This window comes from Electrophorus electricus, chromosome 1 (assembly GCF_041902795.1).
Source record: "Electrophorus electricus isolate QZ-2024a chromosome 1, ASM4190279v1, whole genome shotgun sequence".
Lineage (NCBI taxonomy): Eukaryota > Metazoa > Chordata > Actinopteri > Gymnotiformes > Gymnotidae > Electrophorus > Electrophorus electricus.
In genome coordinates, this window is record NC_137497.1 from 30166859 (window position 1) to 30189638 (window position 22780).

The 22780-nt window shown below is 38.5% G+C and overlaps 2 protein-coding genes across 2 annotated transcripts; both read right to left on the reverse strand.

The window, feature by feature from the left end:
• Positions 1–1443: 1443 nt before the first annotated feature.
• Positions 1444–9012, reverse strand: LOC145659656 (choline transporter-like protein 4). The gene is made up of 19 exons (XM_081722413.1): positions 8988–9012; positions 8557–8605; positions 8241–8314; positions 8045–8123; positions 7452–7551; positions 7065–7153; positions 5325–5386; positions 4943–5065; positions 4681–4780; positions 4286–4378; positions 3980–4082; positions 3442–3701; positions 3192–3286; positions 3002–3105; positions 2661–2734; positions 2332–2402; positions 2122–2216; positions 1805–1889; positions 1444–1559 (listed from the first exon to the last, which is right to left on the reverse strand). Exons 1-19 carry the CDS (start codon positions 9010–9012, stop codon positions 1474–1476), a joined length of 1767 nt encoding a protein of 588 aa, XP_081578539.1. The 3' UTR covers positions 1444–1473.
• A 4997-nt stretch (positions 9013–14009) lies between these two features.
• Positions 14010–22268, reverse strand: LOC145659661 (choline transporter-like protein 4). Its single transcript, XM_081722417.1, has 20 exons — positions 22259–22268; positions 21167–21215; positions 20851–20924; positions 20655–20733; positions 20062–20161; positions 19604–19763; positions 19050–19161; positions 17903–17964; positions 17521–17643; positions 17259–17358; positions 16864–16956; positions 16558–16660; positions 16020–16279; positions 15770–15864; positions 15580–15683; positions 15239–15312; positions 14910–14980; positions 14700–14794; positions 14361–14445; positions 14010–14095 (listed from the first exon to the last, which is right to left on the reverse strand). The coding sequence occupies exons 1-20, from the start codon at positions 22266–22268 to the stop codon at positions 14010–14012; spliced, it is 1935 nt and encodes a 644-aa protein (XP_081578543.1).
• Between the last annotated feature and the right edge of the window lie 512 nt (positions 22269–22780).

The window sequence follows — 22780 nt, forward strand, 5'->3', positions numbered from 1 at the left end:
AAAACAGATGAATATATGGCTTTCTTCTTATAATTCAGTTTCTACCTTATTGTCATTTAAATTAGCCATTGATATTGCTGACAATTTGTTTTTTTTGCAGCATTGTAATTGTTTTATATATATAATGACTATCCATTACAGACCATAAGGTTCCTTTTTTTTGTAAGAAGATACAATTAACCACTGGTAGAGACTGAGGATCAAACTTGTCCAAACAGGATTGTAATATAAGCATTCACATGGGGTTTTGTCACAATGTCCTTCACCATAGTATTTTTGCATTTTTCTTATTGCTGTTTTATGTTACATTAATAAATTATACATATATTTACATTTCTACTGTGAATCTTTTAAAGGGGGGCATGCCCATTGTAATGTCTCGTTTGTTTGGCCTAGGCCAAAAACTATTTTTGTGTTGGTTTTACTCTCATTTACCATTTTCAGCTTTGGAAACAAAATGACTTTGTTGCATTTGGTGTTGATATCATTATGGTAGGCTTTAGTGGATGTACTAGTGTATATGTTAACAAATAGATACACACCACCAGCTGTCCTAAATCTTTGTGTTAAATATTTTACAGTGATACAAATGACCTAGATCCCTTCTAAAGTTCCAGTTATTACTGGCAACTATACCTTTGTCTTTAATTGCAAACCTGTCTTAATTGATTGGTATTAATCCTTATGAGAGAAAATCCAACCAGAAATGAAATATATTGGTTTAAAGTGAAAGTAATGAATGATGTACTGTACATTTTTAGTGCTGAGAACCAGTCTGTATAAACCATTTGAACTGGACATTTTTTCAAGGCATTGTCTTCTGTAAAAATTGCATTATGTGAAAATCAAAATTACTCTAAGCCTGTTCAGAATGGTGCATGTATTGGTCATAACGGGCCGTGTGGATGAGCTTATGACTTCATACGTGTGAAAAAAGAAAGGAAAATAGATTTCTGGGATTTTATATTCTTATTGTTTTTATATCAACTGTTGTATCACATCATAAATGTATTCTATATGTTGTAAACGTTCACATATTTCATATATAAAATAGTATTCAGTTAATAAAGTAAGAACATTTGCATTTAGCTCAGTCATTCTTACTAGTTCGTATACTCTCTATTATACTCAGAAATAAAAAAATAATATCATAGCATACCATGGAATGTGATCTTTTATGCATAATCAGGAGTTGGCAAAGAACTAAAACTTCTCATATACCCCACATTTAGGCACAAGCTTACTCCTACTCAATGTTTGCCAGAACATCCAGTGTGTGTCTGCTGTTTGGTCAAAACCAAATCAGTCCTGATAGAGGCCCCGTCAGCTGTCTTCTGAACATTACAGCAGCGATCAGAATGCTGAGCAGTTTTACAGTAACAAAGAAAAAAATACTAACATAAATGCTTGTTTGGTTTATTTATGAAAAGTATGGAAAAGGATGTGGTCGAAAGCTGTCTTTTTTAAGGCTCTTTAGGACTTATTGAGGATTCGCCACAGAGACCCGGACATGTAGTATGGTCTCAGCATGGTGCCCTCATTACGCTCCAGATCCTCCACTAGAGGAGACAAAAACATTACAGTGGAAGTGAAAACAATGTAGTCCTGTTGATTGGAATATATAGTAGCTTAAGACTGAAATGTGAGCTAATAATGTTTTTTTTAATTCTACTCTCTCTGAAGTAAAGGGACTGGACCATGCAAGCTTTCAACTGTGTGCCCAGTGTCATGAACTGGTGGAATGAGTGTGTGTGTGTGTGTGTGTGTGTGTGTGTGTGTGTGTGTGAGTGTGTGTGTGGCTTACAGAAGCAGAGAAAAAGGGTGTCCACACACATGCTGTACACACTGAAGAAGCCCTGAGCGATCAAGTAAGCTCCTGCCATCACCGTCTAAAAAAACAGCAGTAGTAGATATATACGCTGGGCCGTCAGTACTATAACAGGCACTGCTCTACAGAATAAATGTGTAAATCCTGGTTATTTATAAAGTGACTTTACAGTTGCTGTCATTAAACCCATTTATACAGTGTACTGAATATGCTGATGTTTTGATCTCACACAGAAGCAAGTGTCAGCACTTGAGTTTGTTCTGAGGTTATCCGACAGTGGAGGCAATACATACGATAACGGGCAACCAGTAGTAATGCAGCAGCTGAATCTGGAAATTGTCATCTGGCAGCCTGATTCTCCCAGAGAAGAAGAAGAAAGCCAGCAGACCTTACAGGGAATGTAGAAAACCCCCAGAGTTACCTTTTAAAATGTGTTGTACCTTTTAAATGTGATGAAGTGTAGTATGGGTAACATACACATGACTTCACACTGTATTTCTCACCCACTAATCCGACCACCAGCACCTTGCCGGAAAACAGCAGTGTGTCTGTAACACAGTCCAACACCACCACCCTGTGGACAGAGGGACATGGTCAAGGACAGCGTGCTAAACTTGAGCTAGAACAATTGGTACTCATATTAAAAATATGTATACAAATTATTTTCACATGAGTTTGTACTGATAAATTCCTCCATTTAATATTTTTGCCTTCAAAACAAGGAAATGGAAGTAATTTGTTCCACAACAGCAACATTAAATCATTCATATTCACACACAACCCCATACGTTCAATTATATGTACGAAACATCTCCTCTGTCTGAGGACTTACCGGTTAATATTTCTCCTCAAGAGCATATAAGCATTCTTGCCAGACACATGGAAATTGTTTCCATGTATAGCAATCTGTATATTATCAACCACAAACAGCATGTTGAGTCAGATTGTACACTCAGTAAATTTCACTAGTCATATGGACACAATTACATACTTTGATGCTATTACCACAAAGTGAAAAAAAACCCATATCATACTAATATACACCATACAGTTTTTCATTTAGTTTTTATCTAATACTCATACTAACGCTAGACAACCGATCACTGAAGACACATAAAAACAGTTATTTCAGCATCGATCATTTTTTTGTGTGCAGCTGGATATGAGACACACCATGATATAGGTGTTTCTGTGGAAGAACTTGAGGAATTTATCCAGGAACCAAAAGCAGCATTTGAGGGACATCATCACAAACTGACAACAGAAATTCCGGCAGTCTGTGGAGTAGACAATTGTGTCACATTACAGTTACAGACAGGAGAAAGCAGGACTAAGGTCATGAAGGTTTTATATATATTGTTACCTCTGAACCTATGGTCAAGATATTCCAGTAACATCCGAGGGACCTGGAATATGGTAAGGATGACAGCACCCAATGCTAAAGAGCCGACATGACACCTTGAAAAAAAGCAGTTTAGTAGACTTTAGAGGTGGGGAGCAGTTAGGACTCTGTACTAGGTTAGTAGTCACCAAACCAAGGGAATGTACTTTCGGGTGTGGCTGATATCAAAGCAATCGGAGCGGAGCAGGGATGAAACACGAGTGCTATGTACCCTAGTGTCCGGATGAAGGCTTGTAAGAGAGGGTACGGGGGAATGTCTGCTGGTTTACTGAAGGCCCAGTAGAAGGATGCGAAGGTACCGGCTAGTGTACACTGGCCCAGGGCGATGATGAAGTTCACGCACCAGAGGAAAGCCAGCAAATTATAGATCTGCAGGTAGGGTGCGATCCTTGAGAACAAGTCCGTGTCATCGTATTTAAAAAACACACAGCGCACAGATGGACAATCAGGATGGAGAGAAGCACTGAATTCCTGAAAAGAAACAAGAAGAAGACAACAACAACAGTATAAATAAAAGGAAAGAGATGTGAAATGAATCATTACCAGGCTATTGGAACATGTCAGTAATCTGAATGCGTCTAAAATAAGTCATTGTGAAGTATGAATATCATATGAATATCATATACATTCACCATATTATGTCTGTATGAAGCTGCAAATAGCGATATGTGAATGTTATACTATATATTTGAAAGGGAACAATATTACAGCTTGGATATATCGTGTGTGGGTGTGTGTAGGCGACTGACCTTGGGAATGCAAATCTCTGAGCCTGTGATAGAACTACAGTTGGCTATGGAGGAGTTGAGAGCAGCGACATGGTATACAGGAGCACCTGAAGTGGCCAAATACCTGAGGGCAGTAATGGTCAAGGACACAGCCTAACACACACACTCTACACACAAAATACTGACACAAGCACATTTTCAACAACAAACTACCAATACAATCCAAGCTACAGCACTAATTCAGTGGCGAGGACAGATATACAGTTACTGCCTTGCTTTGTTAGCAGGAAGTGAAGGTAGGTGAGAAGAGGAAGTGGCAGAGGATACAGGCTAGTGATTCCCCAGTAGGCCATGCTTATCACCACCAGCAGGAACGTCACCAAGGGGTAAGCCAGTGTGGTCGTCACACAACTCACCGCCCTACACACAGCACAGAGCACAAAAGGCCTCATGTAGCCTTAAGAGCACAAGAGAGCCTTTATACAGGCTGCCCCCGCGAAGAGGCTTTATATGAGTAATAATGTAGGAATGCCGAGACTGCACTGATTTGAAGAAAAATGTTAATGGGTTTCTTGTATCCAAGGTGATTTTCTGTTTATAAACAACAGCAACAACAACAAAAACAAGAAGGACATAGCAGATGGCTGACATTTGTTTAAAGAAATGCTGGCAATGGATATATTTACTACCGCCTATGTGTCTGAAGGCCTAAAAAGCTCTACCTGTTGGACTCTTTGATCAGTGCCAATGCAACAGATATTCTCCTCCCCCGATGTGTCAGGAAGAGTAAAATTACGAATTCCAAAAGACACAGGCTCACCACTGCCACATAAACACAAACACACAAAAATCATTCACATACAGCAACAGTATAAACCAAAGCCATGCGTCCATTCTTAGAAAAATTCCTTTCTTTACAACATGTTTGTTTCTACTTTATATACTGTCAATACATGTCTTGTGAGAAAATCTGATAGCCCTTACAGAAGAACAGCCACGTCTCTTTCACTTGAAGGTAGACAGAGAATTCTGAATTATAAGTAATGTCACCGAGGGTGAGTTTGGAGTGTCTGTAGTGGTTATATTCCCGGTAACAGTAGTAGATACCTGAGAAAGACAGAGTAGACAGCTTACATCCTCATTCACTAATCTAACCCCCTGCAATTTGTCTTTAAAATTAAGGGTCCCATGCAGAGTTCATACACTATAGGGCAGCAAATCAGTGCCAGTCATAGAACCATCCACAGTAATTTGGTATTTTCCTTGTTTCAGTGCAGCAGGAGACCATTCATGAAGGGCTTAATTATTACCCAGTGAGCTGGTCGCTAATGGCAGGTATGTTAAAACATGTATTGTACAGGCTTACCATACGCTGCAGCTACGAGCACTCCCACGATGAGAGCCAACAGTAGCACGAACATCAGATATCTCATAAGCAGGAGGAACATGAGGCTAACAACCATAGCAACCACCAGACCTCTGAGAGAGAGAGAGAGAGAGAGAGAGAGAGAGAGAGAGAGAGAGAAAAATATTTACTTAAAATGCATACAGAAAGTTTCAAATTTGTTGTGTATTACTCATCTTAAAATTGATTTAACTATTTTTCCTCATCAATCTAGATAAAATACTCCTCAACAAGAAAACAAACATTGGTTTTTATAATGTTTTGTACATTTATTTAAAATAAAAGTCTGAAATACTGCATTAACATACATATTGAGGTCTGTTGTTAAGACAGTTTTTATTGAGCTCTGTTGAATCCTACTTCTATCAATGGTCCCTGTAATTTTTTTTTTAACTTCATTAGGGTTCACCTGTGCTTCACTGAATTGACTGAACATAATCAGGGAAGGCAGAAATCTGTCTGTTTATGGACTCACAGTTCATAGTGTCTGAGTGAAAGCCAAGTCATGAAGTTCAGAGAATTGTGTCAAGAATTGTGTCAAGACACAGATCAGGGGAAGGTTACAAGAAATATTCTGCAGCTTGGAAACTGCCCAAGATCACAGTAGCTTCCATCATTCTCCAATAGAAGAAGTTTGAAACCACAAACAGTCTCCCTAGATCTCGCTGGCCAGTATTATATGTAGTATTGTATTGCATATAGTATTGTATTCTATGCAGATTGATGAAGGAAAATCAACTGAAATCTTTCTGTATATATATATATATATATACACACACACACACACACACACACACACACACACACACACACACACACACACACACAGACACACACACACACACACACACACTATACAATGTCTGGGTGTAATACAATCTTGTATAAAACTAACTTACATTAATATCCAATACCATGATGTAGCAAAATCCTCAAAAATCCGTAACCCCACTGACTTAAAGTTGAATCCTGAAACAAGAGAGCTGCAAGCAAAAAATACTGGTCAGCAAAAGCAGCTTATAGATCAACACCAACCATCCATGCATATGTGTGTGTGAGTGTGTGTGAAGGATTACTCCATAGCACTCTTTATGTGCTTGACTGTTTCATCTACGGAAGCGAATCCAGGGAGAGAGAAGTCTGGAGGAACGTCCTGTAGTTCAAAGCTAGGCAGGCATTTCCCTAGTGCTGAGGGGAGAGAGACACAGAGAAACAGAAAAATAATATGACTGTAAAAATGAAACCTACTGACTTATGATGGCGGTAAATGCACAGTCCTGGTGGTTTGGTTATGTTTTAGTGCATAGCATAGTCAAACTGTTACAAAACAGGATGGACAAATAGACAGGTAGTTGTAAAGGTAATCCTGCTGTCTGTACCTGGTTTACTTGGGGTGTAGAAATACGGACAAAGCTCTTGATTGAGGATGTCTTGAACACTCTGTAGTAGAAATGCATGTGAAAATCTCATTAACATACTGAATCCTATGTATGTGTGATTGGCTTAACCAATGAATTAATTCCATCTACTTGGAACAAAGGGTTGCATATTGCAAAGACTTCTGATATGACAGATTCTGTTCTGTCAAGAGGGTGGTGAGGATTTATTTGCCAGCGATAAAGTTGGTTACATTGCTCATTTGCAGTGTGAGGTTTTACCAATGTGGTTTGGGCAAGGTCAAGTCTAGGATCACAATACTGCTGCTGAAAGAAGTCTTTAGGTAGGGCATCTGGGGCATACGCCTCTGGGGGCAACTTCCAGAACTCCGAAGGGCATTTTTTAACACAGACCTGCAAGCCAATGCACAAACACACAGAGTGAAGGAGATCTTATTTGAGCAGCTAAACACAGTGTTGCTTTTCATATTTATATCTACACTTCATTGTTCATTGCATGATACAGCAAAAGGCTCCTAAACCAAGCAACAAAAAGATACCCAAGCCCCCAGACTTACAAACTTGCATTCACATACTACATAATAAACTGTTTTGTAATAAATGAGTCTCATGTGCAGATTTCTAATAGGCTACATTCAAACGTGTTCAGCCTCTGTACAATTTCAACAGGAAATCTTTGTGGAAATCTCACTTGAGTGGTTGGACACTGGAGACCCTCTAGAGTGGCATCCATTTCTGTGGTTGCTCTGGCACACTTCAGAACGTCAAAGTAGAGGACATTTGGTTTGTCACTGAAACACAAGAGGATGCTGGAAACAAATGCAGCTTGACACATGAATATTAGCCAATTAAAGAAACTATTTTTATTCAGTTTTTTGAGGATGTGCATCAGGCTTCAGTGGTGTAGTCACACCATTACTCCCCTAAGTGTTCTTTCTTCTAGGGTGAGTTTGATTGGGGTAAACAATAAACTCCGTAGTGTTGTGACACTCCTAGACCTGAGTTTGGACCCTTTGTTTTAGAGGCAATCATTAAACATGTGTGATTTGATTGGGTCCACTTGTTGCTGTGAATTGCCAATCATGAAAATATTTAACCTAAAATCTAACCCATCTTGCACTGTTGCTCTTTAATGTATCCACATGATTTGAACCTGCACAGCTCCACTGTAATGCTAGTTCTACTCATTTGAGAGAATATTGACAGTGTTCCTTACATACTGAGTGTGCTGTTTTGGTATTCCTGTGAAGACATAAATACTAATCCAGTATGTGAGGGACTTACAAATTGACTCCAGATCCACAGAACATCCCAGTGGAATTCCGGGGCAACAGGACATGACGAGGGTCTCCATACAACAAAGCTGTGTTAGAACCTCTGTTAGAAGGATATCTCACAAGCCATACATGTGTAAAAGACCTTTCTTATAAGCCCAGAATAATCATTTTTCCATGAAAGTGTAGTTGGAAATGTTTCTTACCCAGGATGCCAATAAGCATATAGCTGACAATGGCAGCCACAAAAGTCATACAGCAGATAATGTCTGTACAACTCCTGAAGAAAAACAAGAAGTATTGCTACACACTTGTATCATTTCAATTATGTAATAAAGTTATTTAGCTAAGTCAAATGAGTTTCAAATAAGTCTTAGTAGATCTATGGCCTTCATATATTTCTTGTATAGAGCTAATAACAGACATTCTGTGATCCATGATCTGTGTGCTTTAAATAGTTTACTAAAGTCAACTGATATGAAGGAGTAAATGGGAGGAACATTGAGAGATTTAAGGACTCACCTCTTGCTAACTGGTCCCCTGAAAAAAGGCTCATATGGGAAAGGTTCCCCTGAGAACATAGAATATAATGAGTTTAAACCTATGAAAAACATACATTCAGTCAGGTGTGTCTGAACTTTTGACTGGTACTCTATATTTTGTCTAACACATTTTATATACAGTTACATATTTTTATGACACCTTCTGTACACATATGCTTTTGATCTGATACATAGTTACAGATCGTACACTACATGAATGTTTTTAATATGAAGTAGACCTAGCAAGTATGTAAGAGCTATTATAATTTTAACATGAAATGTACATGATAGTTTTGTGCAATGTTTTTTTGTTAACCATTGCATATGGCGTATGGGATTCTCATAAAATCTTTGGCATATGGATGGATATATCTGAAAAAACAAACAAACAAACAAAAAAAAACACCTCACCATTATAATCCGGTTTCCTGACCATCGTACTCTTCCTCCTTGCACTTTCGATCACACAGAGTCCTCAATGTGTAATGTTACAGTAAAAAATATTCTTACATATGATACTCTGTTCTTATGACGCACACATTCCAGGTTATGGACACATTGTGACGTGTCACAGCACGTTCTCATTCTCAGCTCATCAACAAAGGCATCTTGGTCGCGAGCACCTGCCTTCCATGCTGTGCGATGCTCACACTCTGCTTGCTATGTCATGCGTCGGATATTTAGGCCTATACGCTTAAACTGTCCAAGGTTACTGTGCTTTTAACGTACTAAAAAAAGCTAAACAAATAATAAAATCATCTTTACATAATAATGTAACCTTAGGCTTGTCACCAAGATATAACCTGAGGCTAAATGACACGTCCCCCGTCCCCTCCCAAAACTACGTCTATGCGACTGACAAATAATTTTTTGACAATTCTGAAAAAAAAACTTTAAAGTCTGTAATGTATGCCAGAATAAATGAATGCTCCCAACTCCAATTTTTATCAGGAAGGACATGGACCCTGATTGATTGTTTATTTGAGATAAATAAAAGTCTGCAGTCAGTCTGCGCTTAAAAGAAGACTCTCCCGCCCCCAATCGAGTAACACTTTTAGTACATTTTACCGTCATTCATCGTCGAATCACAGGACGATCGCCGTGTGATTCGTCTGTTCGTCTGTCACTCAGAGCTGATCCATTTCTACGTGTGTTATTGATGAATTTGTGTGTCAATCTGTGTGAAACTAAACAATAAACAATCATGAAATCATTACGGCGTTCCCTTCACGTCGGATACATTTCCAAAAATGTTGTAAAACAAGTTTACAGCTGCTGAAGTTGCAGCAGTTTTGGAAAATAGCGGCGAAGGTAACGGAGCTTTAGAGCCTGAGGGTTTGATTCCTTTGATGAAGAAGAATACAAAAATAAAAGATATCGATGGCTAAATTTATATGATTTTACAATGTTGCTAACGAAACAACAGTGGATTAAGATAGCTACTATATATACTGCTTCTGTGAAAAATTAATGAAATTGATTTCTGATACACTTAGCACAGTAAAAATAATACAGTAAAGTACAGTGGGAAAACAAATCACACACACACACACACACACACACACACACACACACACATATATATATATATAATTATTGTCAAAGGTTTGTTTTTAAGCATGACAACAAAGAAAGTAATGCTTTCTGAAATTAACTTAAATTTCTTCTTTCATTCCAACAGATGAGAGGTTATTTTAGCCTTTGACTGAAGATAAGGCACATGCACTACACAAATTTTACTTCCTCAGCTCTAGTATATTTGTAGAGAAAGACAGAGTGTGTGTTTGTGTGTATGCATGTGTGTATCTGTCTCACATCTGTGGCCCTTTCATGCTCGGCAATCGGGCCTTCTACCAGAGGTCTGGAAGTTTTAGCTTTGCTGCTCCCAGGTTTGCACTCTTGTGGACTGAGATTGACAATGTCATTCTTGAGATCTGTTGAAGCTACTCCTCGAGCTTAGGAGTCACTGCCCCAGGTTCCCCTATCACCACTGGGACAACCTTGATGCTAACCCTCCACATTCTCTCTTCTTTCAGTCCCTGGTATTTTTGCAATTTCTCATATTGCTTCCTTTAGATGTTTCTATCACCACTACAGTTTTCTCTATCTTGTCCACTGTCTCAAGCATGACTACTGCAACAGCATATATCAGTTTCTTGGTTCCAGTTACACTGGTTACTGGTAATGTGCATATTGCAGCTTCATATCTGTTAGCACACTGTCTGATGACAACCAGTGACATCACTCGTCAACTTTCTGGAATTTCCAGAGCGACATTTTTGGGGTTTTTCCTTCAATTTACTTCAGTGAACATGTTATTTTAGTTTTAATTTACATGTGCATTTATTGTAGTATCTAAGATAATGTGAACTCTTTAGGGAGGTCTATTAGGTGGTGCTTGGCCTTTAAACCTATGACAACAAAGGAGGCATTCTTATTTTTGTGACATGCTTTAAGATCTCGCCTATGGTAACTTTACCCTGGTAGAAGTATTCTATCGACTTTTTCAGCCATCAGCAGTAAGTCGTAGTCAGTGTCTCATTGACAGTCTTTGTGCTGCCTGTACAGGATGAAGCCCAATGACTTGCTAGAAGAGGTGCAGCTGCCTGTCCAACATTTTTCCTTCCGGAGCCCCGTCCTAAGCTCCGCCCCCACACTTCCAGAGGTGGCTGCAGAGCACAGCCAATCCAAGGACAGTTCCAAGTCCAATGTGTGAACAGCACACGCTTACACAGTGCCACTTTCGTACCCGTCCCGTTTGCTTCCATCTGGGACGACCGCAAATATTTAGCCAAATCACTTGAACGACTCTTCATTAAAAACATCAAATATAAAAGACAAATGCTCAGTACTGTCCAGACCCAACAAGTGCCTGACATATTCATTATCTAAAAATCCAGTGGACAAGCAAAAAAATTAGAATGCCAAATCTGAAGTGCCAAAATGTGCCTCTTACCTGCTGTCACATACTGTCAGTATGTATTAGGACCAGAAATCTTGTATACTGTTTGCTTAATTGAATCTCATGTGAAGTCCCTTGTAGCCAAACTAACATTTGGACACAGCAAATTCAAAACTAACTGCCCTGATTCTTTTATACGTTTAGATTTTTTAATTATTATTATTATTTTTTTGACATGTTTCAGTTAAAGACATGTTTCATTGAAAGAAAAAAAAATAATGTAGAAAGCAACTACGTTGGAACTTCATCTCAAGAATTCGAAGATGTCTACACAAAGTCCTACTCAAATGCTTTACAGTGTTGCCAAATATACACTGCTTTGATTTTCAATGATATTTTGAACATCAGTGACCAAAGGCAGTTACTGTGGGACCAAAATCATACTGTGTACTGTGGCATTTTATGTATGTTGTCCATAATCTGTATTTAATTTTGTTTTGGTGTCAGTTATGGCCAGAGAAATCCAAAACCCAGTTCCTTTCACTGACCTCTGCAGAATACCTCTGTGTGTAAGTCTGGTGAAGAGATGTTGAAATGAGGTTTGGTGTTATCCAGATAGTAAATTCAGAATCTAGAAAAGCACAATAGTTGGTTAGGTAGCACATTTTAGTACATTTTTTCTTGTAAATATTGATGAAGTATCACTGGAAAGGTCTTCAAACTGGAACAGAGCCCTAGCATTCCCCAATTCAGTTTCAGTGGTTCAAGGGAACAACCAACCGGCTCTTGTTATTTAGTGCTACACCTTGTTTACATCTGAAATTTACATCAAGGTTCTTAAACGTGGCTCTCTATTTTGGATTCTGTTCATTTTAGGTGAACTGATCAGAAGGGAAACACCTTTATGCTGGGTAAAATTTTAAAATTGTGTTACATGCTGGAAATTAAAGTTCACATCCATATCCAAGTTATAAATACAATTCACAAGCTGAAGCTAACTATATCTTAGTGCACAGTATAACTAGCCACAGTGATATTTACTATTTTAATTCTTTCAAAACAGATGAATATATGGCTTTGTTCTTATAATTCAGTTTGTACCTTATTGTCATTTAAAATAACCATTGATATTGCTGACAATTTGTTTTTTTTTGCAGCATTGAAATTGTTTTATATATATAATGACTATCAATTACAGACCACAAGGTTCCTTTTTTTTAATAAGAAGATACAATTAACCACTGGTAGAGACTGAGGATCAAACTTGTCCAAACAGGATTGTAATATTAGCATTCACAAGGTGTTTTGTCACAATGTCCTTCACCATAGTATTTTTGCATTTTTCTCATTGCTGTTTTATGTTACATTAATAAATTAAACATATATTTACATTTCTACTATGAATCTTTTAAAGGTGGGCTGGCCATTGTAATGTCTCGTTTGTTTGGCCTAGGCCAAAAACTATTTTTCTGTTGGTTTTACTCTCATTTAACATTTTCAGCATTGGAAACAAAATGGCTCTGTTGCATTTGGTGTTGATATCATTATGGTAGGCTTTAGTGGATGTACTAGTGTATATGTTAACAAATAGATGCACACCACCAGCTGTCCTAAATATTTGTGTTAAATATTTTACACTGATACAAATGAGCTAGATCCCTTCTAAAGTTCCAGTTATTACTGGCAACTATACCTTTGTCTTTAATTGAAAACCTGTCTTAATTGATTGGTATTAATCCTTATGAGAGAAAATCCAACCAGAAATGAAATATATTGGTTTAAAGTGAAAGTAATGAATGATGTACTGTACATTTTTAGTGTTGAGAACCAGTCTGTATAAATGATTTGAACTGGACATTTTTTCAAGGCATTGTCTTCTGTAAAAATTGCATTGTGTGAAAATCAAAATTACTCTAAGCCTGTTCAGAATGGTGCATGTATTGGTCATAACGGGCCATGTGGATAAGCTTATGACTTCATACGTGTGAAAAAAGAATGGAAAATAGATTTCTGGGATTTTATATTCTTATTGTTTTTTTATCAACTGTTGTATCACATCATAAATGTATTCTATATGTTGTAAACGTTCACATATTTCATATATAAAATAGTATTCAGTTAATAAAGTAAGAAAATTTGCATTTAGCTCAGTCATTCTTACTAGTTTGTATACTCTCTATTATACTCAGAAATAAAAAAATAATATCGTAGCATACCATGGAATGTGATCTTTTATGCATAATCAGGAGTTAGCAAAGAACTAAAACTTCTCATATACCCCAAATTTAGGCACAAGCGTACTCCTACTCAGTGTTTGCCAGAACATCCAGTGTGTGTCTGCTGTTTGGTCAAAACCAAATCAGTCCTGAAAGAGGCCCCGTCAGCTGTCTTCTGAACATTACAGTAGCGATCAGAATGCTGAGCAGTTTTACAGTAACAAACAAAAAAAGACTAACATAAATGCTTGTTTGGTTTATTTATGAAAAGTATGGAAAAGGATGTGGTCGAAAGCTGTCTTTTTTTAAGGCTCTTTAGGACTTATTGAGGATTCGCCACAGAGACCCGGACATGTAGTATGGTCTCAGCATGGTGCCCTCATTACGCTCCAGATCCTCCACTAGAGGAGACAAAAACATTACAGTGGAAGTGAAAACAATGTAGTCCTGTTGATTGGAATATATAGTAGCTTAAGACTGAAATGTGAGCTAATAATGTTTTTTATAATTCTACTCTCTCTGAAGTAAAGGGACTGGACCATGCAAGCTTTCAACTGTGTGTGCCCAGTGTCATGAACTGGTGGAATGAGTAGGTGTGTGTGTGTGTGTGTGTGTGTGTGTGTGTGTGTGTGTGTGTGTGTGTGTGTGTGTGTGCGTGTAGCTTACAGAAGCAGAGAAAAAGGGTGTCCACACACATGCTGTACACACTGAAGAAGCCCTGAGCGACCAAGTAAGCTCCCGCCATCACCGTCTAAAAAAACAGCAGTAGTAGATTTACACGCTGGGCCGTCAGTACTATAACAGGCACTGCTCTACAGAATAAATGTGTAAATCCTGGTTATTTACAAAGTGACTTTACAATTGCTGTCATTAAACCCTTTGGTATCTAAAGAAAGAACCATTTATTCAGTGTACTGAATATGCTGATGTTTTGATCTCACACAGAAGCAAGTGTCAGCACTTGAGTTTGTTCTGAGGTTATCCGACAGTGGAGGCAATACATACGATAACGGGCAACCAGTAGTAATGCAGCAGCTGAATCTGGAAATTGTCATCTGGCAGCCTGATTCTCCCAGAGAAGAAGAAGAAAGCCAGCAGACCTTACAGGGAATGTAGAAAACCCCCAGAGTTACCTTTCAAAGTGTGTTGTACCTTTTAAATGTGATGAAGTGTAGTATGGGTAACATACACATGACTTCACACTGTATTTCTCACCCACTAATCCGACCACCAGCACCTTGCCGGAAAACAGCAGTGTGTCTGTAACACAGTCCAACACCACCACCCTGTGGACAGAGGGACATGGTCAAGGACAGCGTGCTAAACTTGAGCTAGAACAATTGGTACTCATATTAAAAATATGTATACAAATTATTTTCACATGAGTATGTACTGATAAATTCCTCCAGTTAATATTTTTGCCTTCAAAACAAGGAAATGGAAGTAATTTGTTCCACAACAGCAACATTAAATCATTCACATTCACACACAACCCCATACGTTCAATAATATGTACGAAACATCTCCTCTGTCTGAGGACTTACCGGTTAATATTTCTCCTCAAGAGCATATAAGCATTCTTGCCAGACACATGGAAATTGTTTCCATGTATAGCAATCTGTATATTATCAACCACAAACAGCATGTTGAGTCAGATTGTACACTCAGTAAATTTCACTAGTCATATGGACACAATTACATACTTTGATGCTATTACCACAAAGTGAAAAAAAAACCATATCATACTAATATACACCATACAGTTTTTCATTTAGTTTTTATCTAATACTCATACTAACGCTAGACAACCGATCACTGAAGACACATAAAAACAGTTATTTCAGCATCGATCATTTTTTTGTGTGCAGCTGGATATGAGACACACCATGATATAGGTGTTTCTGTGGAAGAACTTGAGGAATTTATCCAGGAACCAAAAGCAGCATTTGAGGGACATCATCACAAACTGACAACAGAAATTCCGGCAGTCTGTGGAGTAGACAATTGTGTCACATTACAGTTACAGACAGGAGAAAGCAGGACTAAGGTCATGAAGGTTTTATATATATTGTTACCTCTGAACCTATGGTCAAGATATTCCAGTAACATCCGAGGGACCTGGAATATGGTAAGGATGACAGCACCCAATGCTAAAGAGCCGACATGACACCTTGAAAAAAAGCAGTTTAGTAGACTTTAGAGGTGGGGAGCAGTTAGGACTCTGTACTAGGTTAGTAGTCACCAAACCAAGGGAATGTACTTTCGGGTGTGGCTGATATCAAAGCAATCGGAGCGGAGCAGGGATGAAACACGAGTGCTATGTACCCTAGTGTCCGGATGAAGGCTTGTAAGAGAGGGTACGGGGGAATGTCTGCTGGTTTACTGAAGGCCCAGTAGAAGGATGCGAAGGTACCGGCTAGTGTACACTGGCCCAGGGCGATGATGAAGTTCACGCACCAGAGGAAAGCCAGCAAATTATAGATCTGCAGGTAGGGTGCGATCCTTGAGAACAAGTCCGTGTCATCGTATTTAAAAAACACACAGCGCACAGATGGACAATCAGGATGGAGAGAAGCACTGAATTCCTGAAAAGAAACAAGAAGAAGACAACAACAACAGTATAAATAAAAGGAAAGAGATGTGAAATGAATCATTACCAGGCTATTGGAACATGTCAGTAATCTGAATGCATCTAAAATAAGTCATTGTGAAGTATGAATATCATATGAATATCATATACATTCACCATATTATGTCTGTATGAAGCTGCAAATAGCAAAATGTGAATGTTATACTATATATTTGAAAGGGAACAATATTACAGTTTGGGTTTATAGTGTGTGGGTGTATGTAGGCGACTGACCTTGGGAATGCAAATCTCTGAGCCTGTGATAGAACTACAGTTGGCTATGGAGGAGTTGAGAGCAGCGACATGGTATACAGGAGCACCTGATGTGGCCAAATACCTGAGGGCAGTAATGGTCAAGGACACAGCCTAACACACACACTCTACACACAAAATACTGACACAAGCACATTTTCAACAACAAACTACCAATACAATCCAAGCTACAGCACTAATTCAGTGGCGAGGACAGATATACAGTTACTGCCTTGCTTTGTTAGCAGGAAGTGAAGGTAGGTGAGAAGAGGAAGTGGCAGAGGATACAGGCTAGTGATTCCCCAGTAGGCCATGCTTATCACCACCAGCAGGAACGTCACCAAGGGGTAAGCCAGTGTGGTCGTCACACAACTCACCGCCCTACACACAGCACAGAGCACAAAAGGCCTCATGTAGCCTTAAGAGCACAAGAGAGCCTTTATACAGGCTGCCCCCGCGAAGTGGCTTTATATGAGTAATAATGTAGGAATGCCGAGACTGCACTGATTTGAAGAAAAATGTTAATGGGTTTCTTGTATCCAAGGTGATTTTCTGTTTATAAACAACAGCAACAACAACAAAAACAAGAAGGACATAGCAGATGGCTGACATTTGTTTAAAGAAATGCTGGCAATGGATATATTTACTACCGCCTATGTGTCTGAAGGCCTAAAAAGCTCTACCTGTTGGACTCTTTGATCAGTGCCAATGCAACAGATATTCTCCTCCCCCGATGTGTCAGGAAGAGTAAAATTACGAATTCCAAAAGACACAGGCTCACCACTGCCACATAAACACAAACACACAAAAATCATTCACATACAGCAACAGTATAAACCAAAGCCATGCATCCATTCTTAGAAAAATTCCTTTCTTTACAACATGTTTGTTTCTACTTTATATACTGTCAATACATGTCTTGTGAGAAAATCTGATAGCCCTTACAGAAGAACAGCCACGTCTCTTTCACTTGAAGGTAGACAGAGAATTCTGAATTATAAGTAATGTCACCGAGGGTGAGTTTGGAGTGTCTGTAGTGGTTATATTCCCGGTAACAGTAGTAGATACCTGAGAAAGACAGAGTAGACAGCTTACATCCTCATTCACTAATCTAACCCCCTGCAATTTGTCTTTAAAATTAAGGGTCCCATGCAGAGTTCATACACTATAGGGTAGCAAATCAGTGCCAGTCATAGAACCATCCACAGTAATTTGGTATTTTCCTTGTTTCAGTGCAGCAGGAGACCATTCATGAAGGGCTTAATTATTACCCAGTGAGCTGGTCGCTAATGGCAGGTATGTTAAAACATGTATTGTACAGGCTTACCATACGCTGCAGCTACGAGCACTCCCACGATGAGAGCCAACAGTAGCACGAACATCAGATATCTCATAAGCAGGAGGAACATGAGGCTAACAACCATAGCAACCACCAGACCTCTGAGAGAGAGAGAGAGAGAGAGAGAGAGAGAGAGAGAGAGAGAGAGAGAGAGAGAAAAAAAAAAAATATTTACTTAAAATGCATACAGAAAGTTTCAAATTTGTTGTGTATTACTCATCTTAAAATTGATTTAACTATTTTTCCTCATCAATCTAGATAAAATACTCCTCAACAAGAAAACAAACATTGGTTTTTATAATGTTTTGTACATTTATTTAAAATAAAAGTCTGAAATACTGCATTAACATACATATTGAGGTCTGTTGTTAAGACACTTTTTATTGAGCTCTGTTGAATCCTACTTCTATCAATGGTCCCTGTAATTTTTTTTAAACTTCATTAGGGTTCACCTGTGCTTCACTGAATTGACTGAACATAATCAGGGAAGGCAGAAATCTGTCTGTTTATGGACTCACAGTTCATAGTGTCTGAGTGAAAGCCAAGTCATGAAGTTCAGAGAATTGTGTCAAGAATTGTGTCAAGACACAGATCAGGGGAAGGTTACAAGAAATATTCTGCAGCTTGGAAACTGCCCAAGATCACAGTAGCTTCCATCATTCTCCAATAGAAGAAGTTTGAAACCACAAACAGTCTCCCTAGATCTCGCTGGCCAGTATTATATGTAGTATTGTATTGCATATAGTATTGTATTCTATGCAGATTGATGAAGGAAAATCAACTGAAATCTTTCTGTATATATATATATATACACACACACACACACACACACACACACACACACACACACACACACACACACACACACACACACACACACACACACAGACACACACACACACACACACACACTATACAATGTCTGGGTGTAATACAATCTTGTATAAAACTAACTTACATTAATATCCAATACCATGATGTAGCAAAATCCTCAAAAATCCGTAACCCCACTGACTTAAAGTTGAATCCTGAAACAAGAGAGCTGCAAGCAAAAAATACTGGTCAGCAAAAGCAGCTTATAGATCAACACCAACCATCCATGCATATGTGTGTGTGAGTGTGTGTGAAGGATTACTCCATAGCACTCTTTATGTGCTTGACTGTTTCATCTACGGAAGCGAATCCAGGGAGAGAGAAGTCTGGAGGAACGTCCTGTAGTTCAAAGCTAGGCAGGCATTTCCCTAGTGCTGAGGGGAGAGAGACACAGAGAAACAGAAAAATAATATGACTGTAAAAATGAAACCTACTGACTTATGATGGCGGTAAATGCACAGTCCTGGTGGTTTGGTTATGTTTTAGTGCATAGCATAGTCAAACTGTTACAAAACAGGATGGACAAATAGACAGGTAGTTGTAAAGGTAATCCTGCTGTCTGTACCTGGTTTACTTGGGGTGTAGAAATACGGACAAAGCTCTTGATTGAGGATGTCTTGAACACTCTGTAGTAGAAATGCATGTGAAAATCTCATTAACATACTGAATCCTATGTATGTGTGATTGGCTTAACCAATGAATTAATTCCATCTACTTGGAACAAAGGGTTGCATATTGCAAAGACTTCTGATATGACAGATTCTGTTCTGTCAAGGGGGTGGTGAGGATTTATTTGCCAGCGATAAAGTTGGTTACATTGCTCATTTGCAGTGTGAGGTTTTACCATTGTGGTTTGGGCAAGGTCAAGTCTAGGATCACAATACTGCTGCTGAAAGAAGTCTTTAGGTAGGGCATCTGGGGCATACGCCTCTGGGGGCAACTTCCAGAACTCCGAAGGGCATTTTTTAACACAGACCTGCAAGCCAATGCACAAACACACAGAGTGAAGGAGATCTTATTTGAGCAGCTAAACACAGTGTTGCTTTTCATATTTATATCTACACTTCATTGTTCATTGCATGATACAGAAAAAGGCTCCTAAGCCAAGCAACAAAAAGATACCCAAGCCCCCAGACTTACAAACTTGCATTCACATACTACATAATAAACTGTTTTGTAATAAATGAGTCTCATGTGCAGATTTCTAATAGGCTACATTCAAACGTGTTCAGCCTCTGTACAATTTCAACAGGAAATCTTTGTGGAAATCTCACTTGAGTGGTTGGACACTGGAGACCCTCTAGAGTGGCATCCATTTCTGTGGTTGCTCTGGCACACTTCAGAACGTCAAAGTAGAGGACATTTGGTTTGTCACTGAAACACAAGAGGATGCTGGAAACAAATGCAGCTTGACACATGAATATTAGCCAATTAAAGAAACAATTTTTATTCAGTTTTTTGAGCATGTGTATCAGGCTTCAGTGGTGTAGTCACACCATTACTCCCCTAAATGTTCTTTCTTCTAGGGTGAGTTTGATTGGGGTAAACAATAAACTCCGTAGTGTTGTGACACTCCTAGACCTGAGTTTGGACCCTTTGTTTTAGAGGCAATCATTAAACATGTGTGATTTGATTGGGTCCACTTGTTGCTGTGAATTGCCAATCATGAAAATATTTAACCTAAAATCTAACCCATCTTGCACTGTTGCTCTTTAATGTATCCACATGATTTGAACCTGCACAGCTCCACTGTAATGCTAGTTCTACTCATTTGAGAGAATATTGACAGTGTTCCTTACATACTGAGTGTGCTGTTTTGGTATTCCTGTGAAGACATAAATACTAATCCAGTATGTGAGGGACTTACAAATTGACTCCAGATCCACAGAACATCCCAGTGGAATTCCGGGGCAACAGGACATGACGAGGGTCTCCATACAACAAAGCTGTGTTAGAACCTCTGTTAGAAGGATATCTCACAAGCCATACATGTGTAAAAGACCTTTCTTATAAGCCCAGAATAATCATTTTTCCATGAAAGTGTAGTTGGAAATGTTTCTTACCCAGGATGCCAATAAGCATATAGCTGACAATGGCAGCCACAAAAGCCATACAGCAGATAATGTCTGTACAACTCCTGAAGAAAAACAAGAAGTATTGCTACACACTTGTATCATTTCAATTATGTAATAAAGTTATTTAGCTAAGTCAAATGACTTTCAAATAAGTTTTAGTAGATCTATGGCCTTCATATATTTCTTGTATAGAGCTAATAACAGACATTCTGTGATCCATGATGTGTGTGCTTTAAATAGTTTACTAAAGTCAACTGATATGAAGGAGTAAATGGGAGGAACATTGAGAGATTTAAGGACTCACCTCTTGCTAACTGGTCCCCTGAAAAAAGGCTCATATGGGAAAGGTTCCCCTGAGAACATAGAATATAATGAGTTTAAACCTATGAAAAACATACATTCAGTCAGGTGTGTCTGAACTTTTGACTGGTACTCTATATTTTGTCTAACACATTTTATATACAGTTACATATTTTTATGACACCTTCTGTACACATATGCTTTTGATCTGATACATAGTTACAGATCGTACACTACATGAATGTTTTTAATATGAAATAGACCTAGCAAGTATGTAAGAGCTATTATAATTTTAACATGAAATGTACATGATAGTTTTGTACAATGTTTATTTGTTAACCATTGCATATGGCGTATGGGATTCTCATAAAATCTTTGGCATATGGATGGATATATCTGAAAAAACAAACAAACAAACAAAAAAAAAACACCTCACCATTATAATGCGGTTTCCTGACCATCGTACTCTTCCTCCTTGCACTTTCGATCACACAGAGTCCGCAATGTGTAATGTTACAGTAAAAAATATTCTTACATATGATACTCTGTTCTTATGACGCACACATTCCAGGTTATGGACACATTGTGACGTGTGAAGTCACAGCACGTTCTCATTCTCAGCTCATCAACAAAGGCATCTTGGTCGCGAGCACCTGCCTTCCATGCTGTGCGATGCTCACACTCTGCTTGCTATGTCATGCGTCGGATATTTAGGCCTATACGCTTAAACTGTCCAATGTTACTGTGCTTTTAACGTACTAAAAAAAGCTAAACAAATAATAAAATAATCTTTACATAATAATGTAACCTTAGGCTTGTCACCAAGATATAACCTGAGGCTAAATGACACGCACCCCGTCCCCTCCCAAAACTACGTCTATGCGACTGACAAATAATTTTTTGACAATTCTGAAAAAAACTTTAAAGTCTGTAATGTATGCCAGAATAAATGAATGCTCCCAACTCCAATTTTTATCAGGAAGGACATGGACCCTGATTGATTGTTTATTTGAGATAAATAAAAGTCTGCAGTCAGTCTGCGCTTAAAAGAAGACTCTCCCGCCCCCAATCGAGTAACACTTTTAGTACATTTTACCGTCATTCATCGTCGAATCACAGGACGATCGCCGTGTGATTCGTCTGTTCGTCTGTCACTCAGAGCTGATCCATTTCTACGTGTGTTATTGATGAATTTGTGTGTCAATCTGTGTGAAACTAAACAATAAACAATCATGAAATCATTACGGCGTTCCCTTCACGTCGGATACATTTCCAAAAATGTTGTAAAACAAGTTTACAGCTGCTGAAGTTGCAGCAGTTTTGGAAAATAGCGGCGAAGGTAACGGAGCTTTAGAGCCTGAGGGTTTGATCCCTTTGATGAAGAAGAATACAAAAATAAAAGATATCGATGGCTAAATTTATATGATTTTACAATGTTGCTAACGAAACAACAGTGGATTAAGATAGCTACTATATATACTGCTTCTGTGAAAAATTAATGAAATTGATTTCTGATACACTTAGCACAGTAAAAATAATACAGTAAAGTACAGTGGGAAAACAAATCACACACACACACACACACACACACACACACACACACACACATATATATATA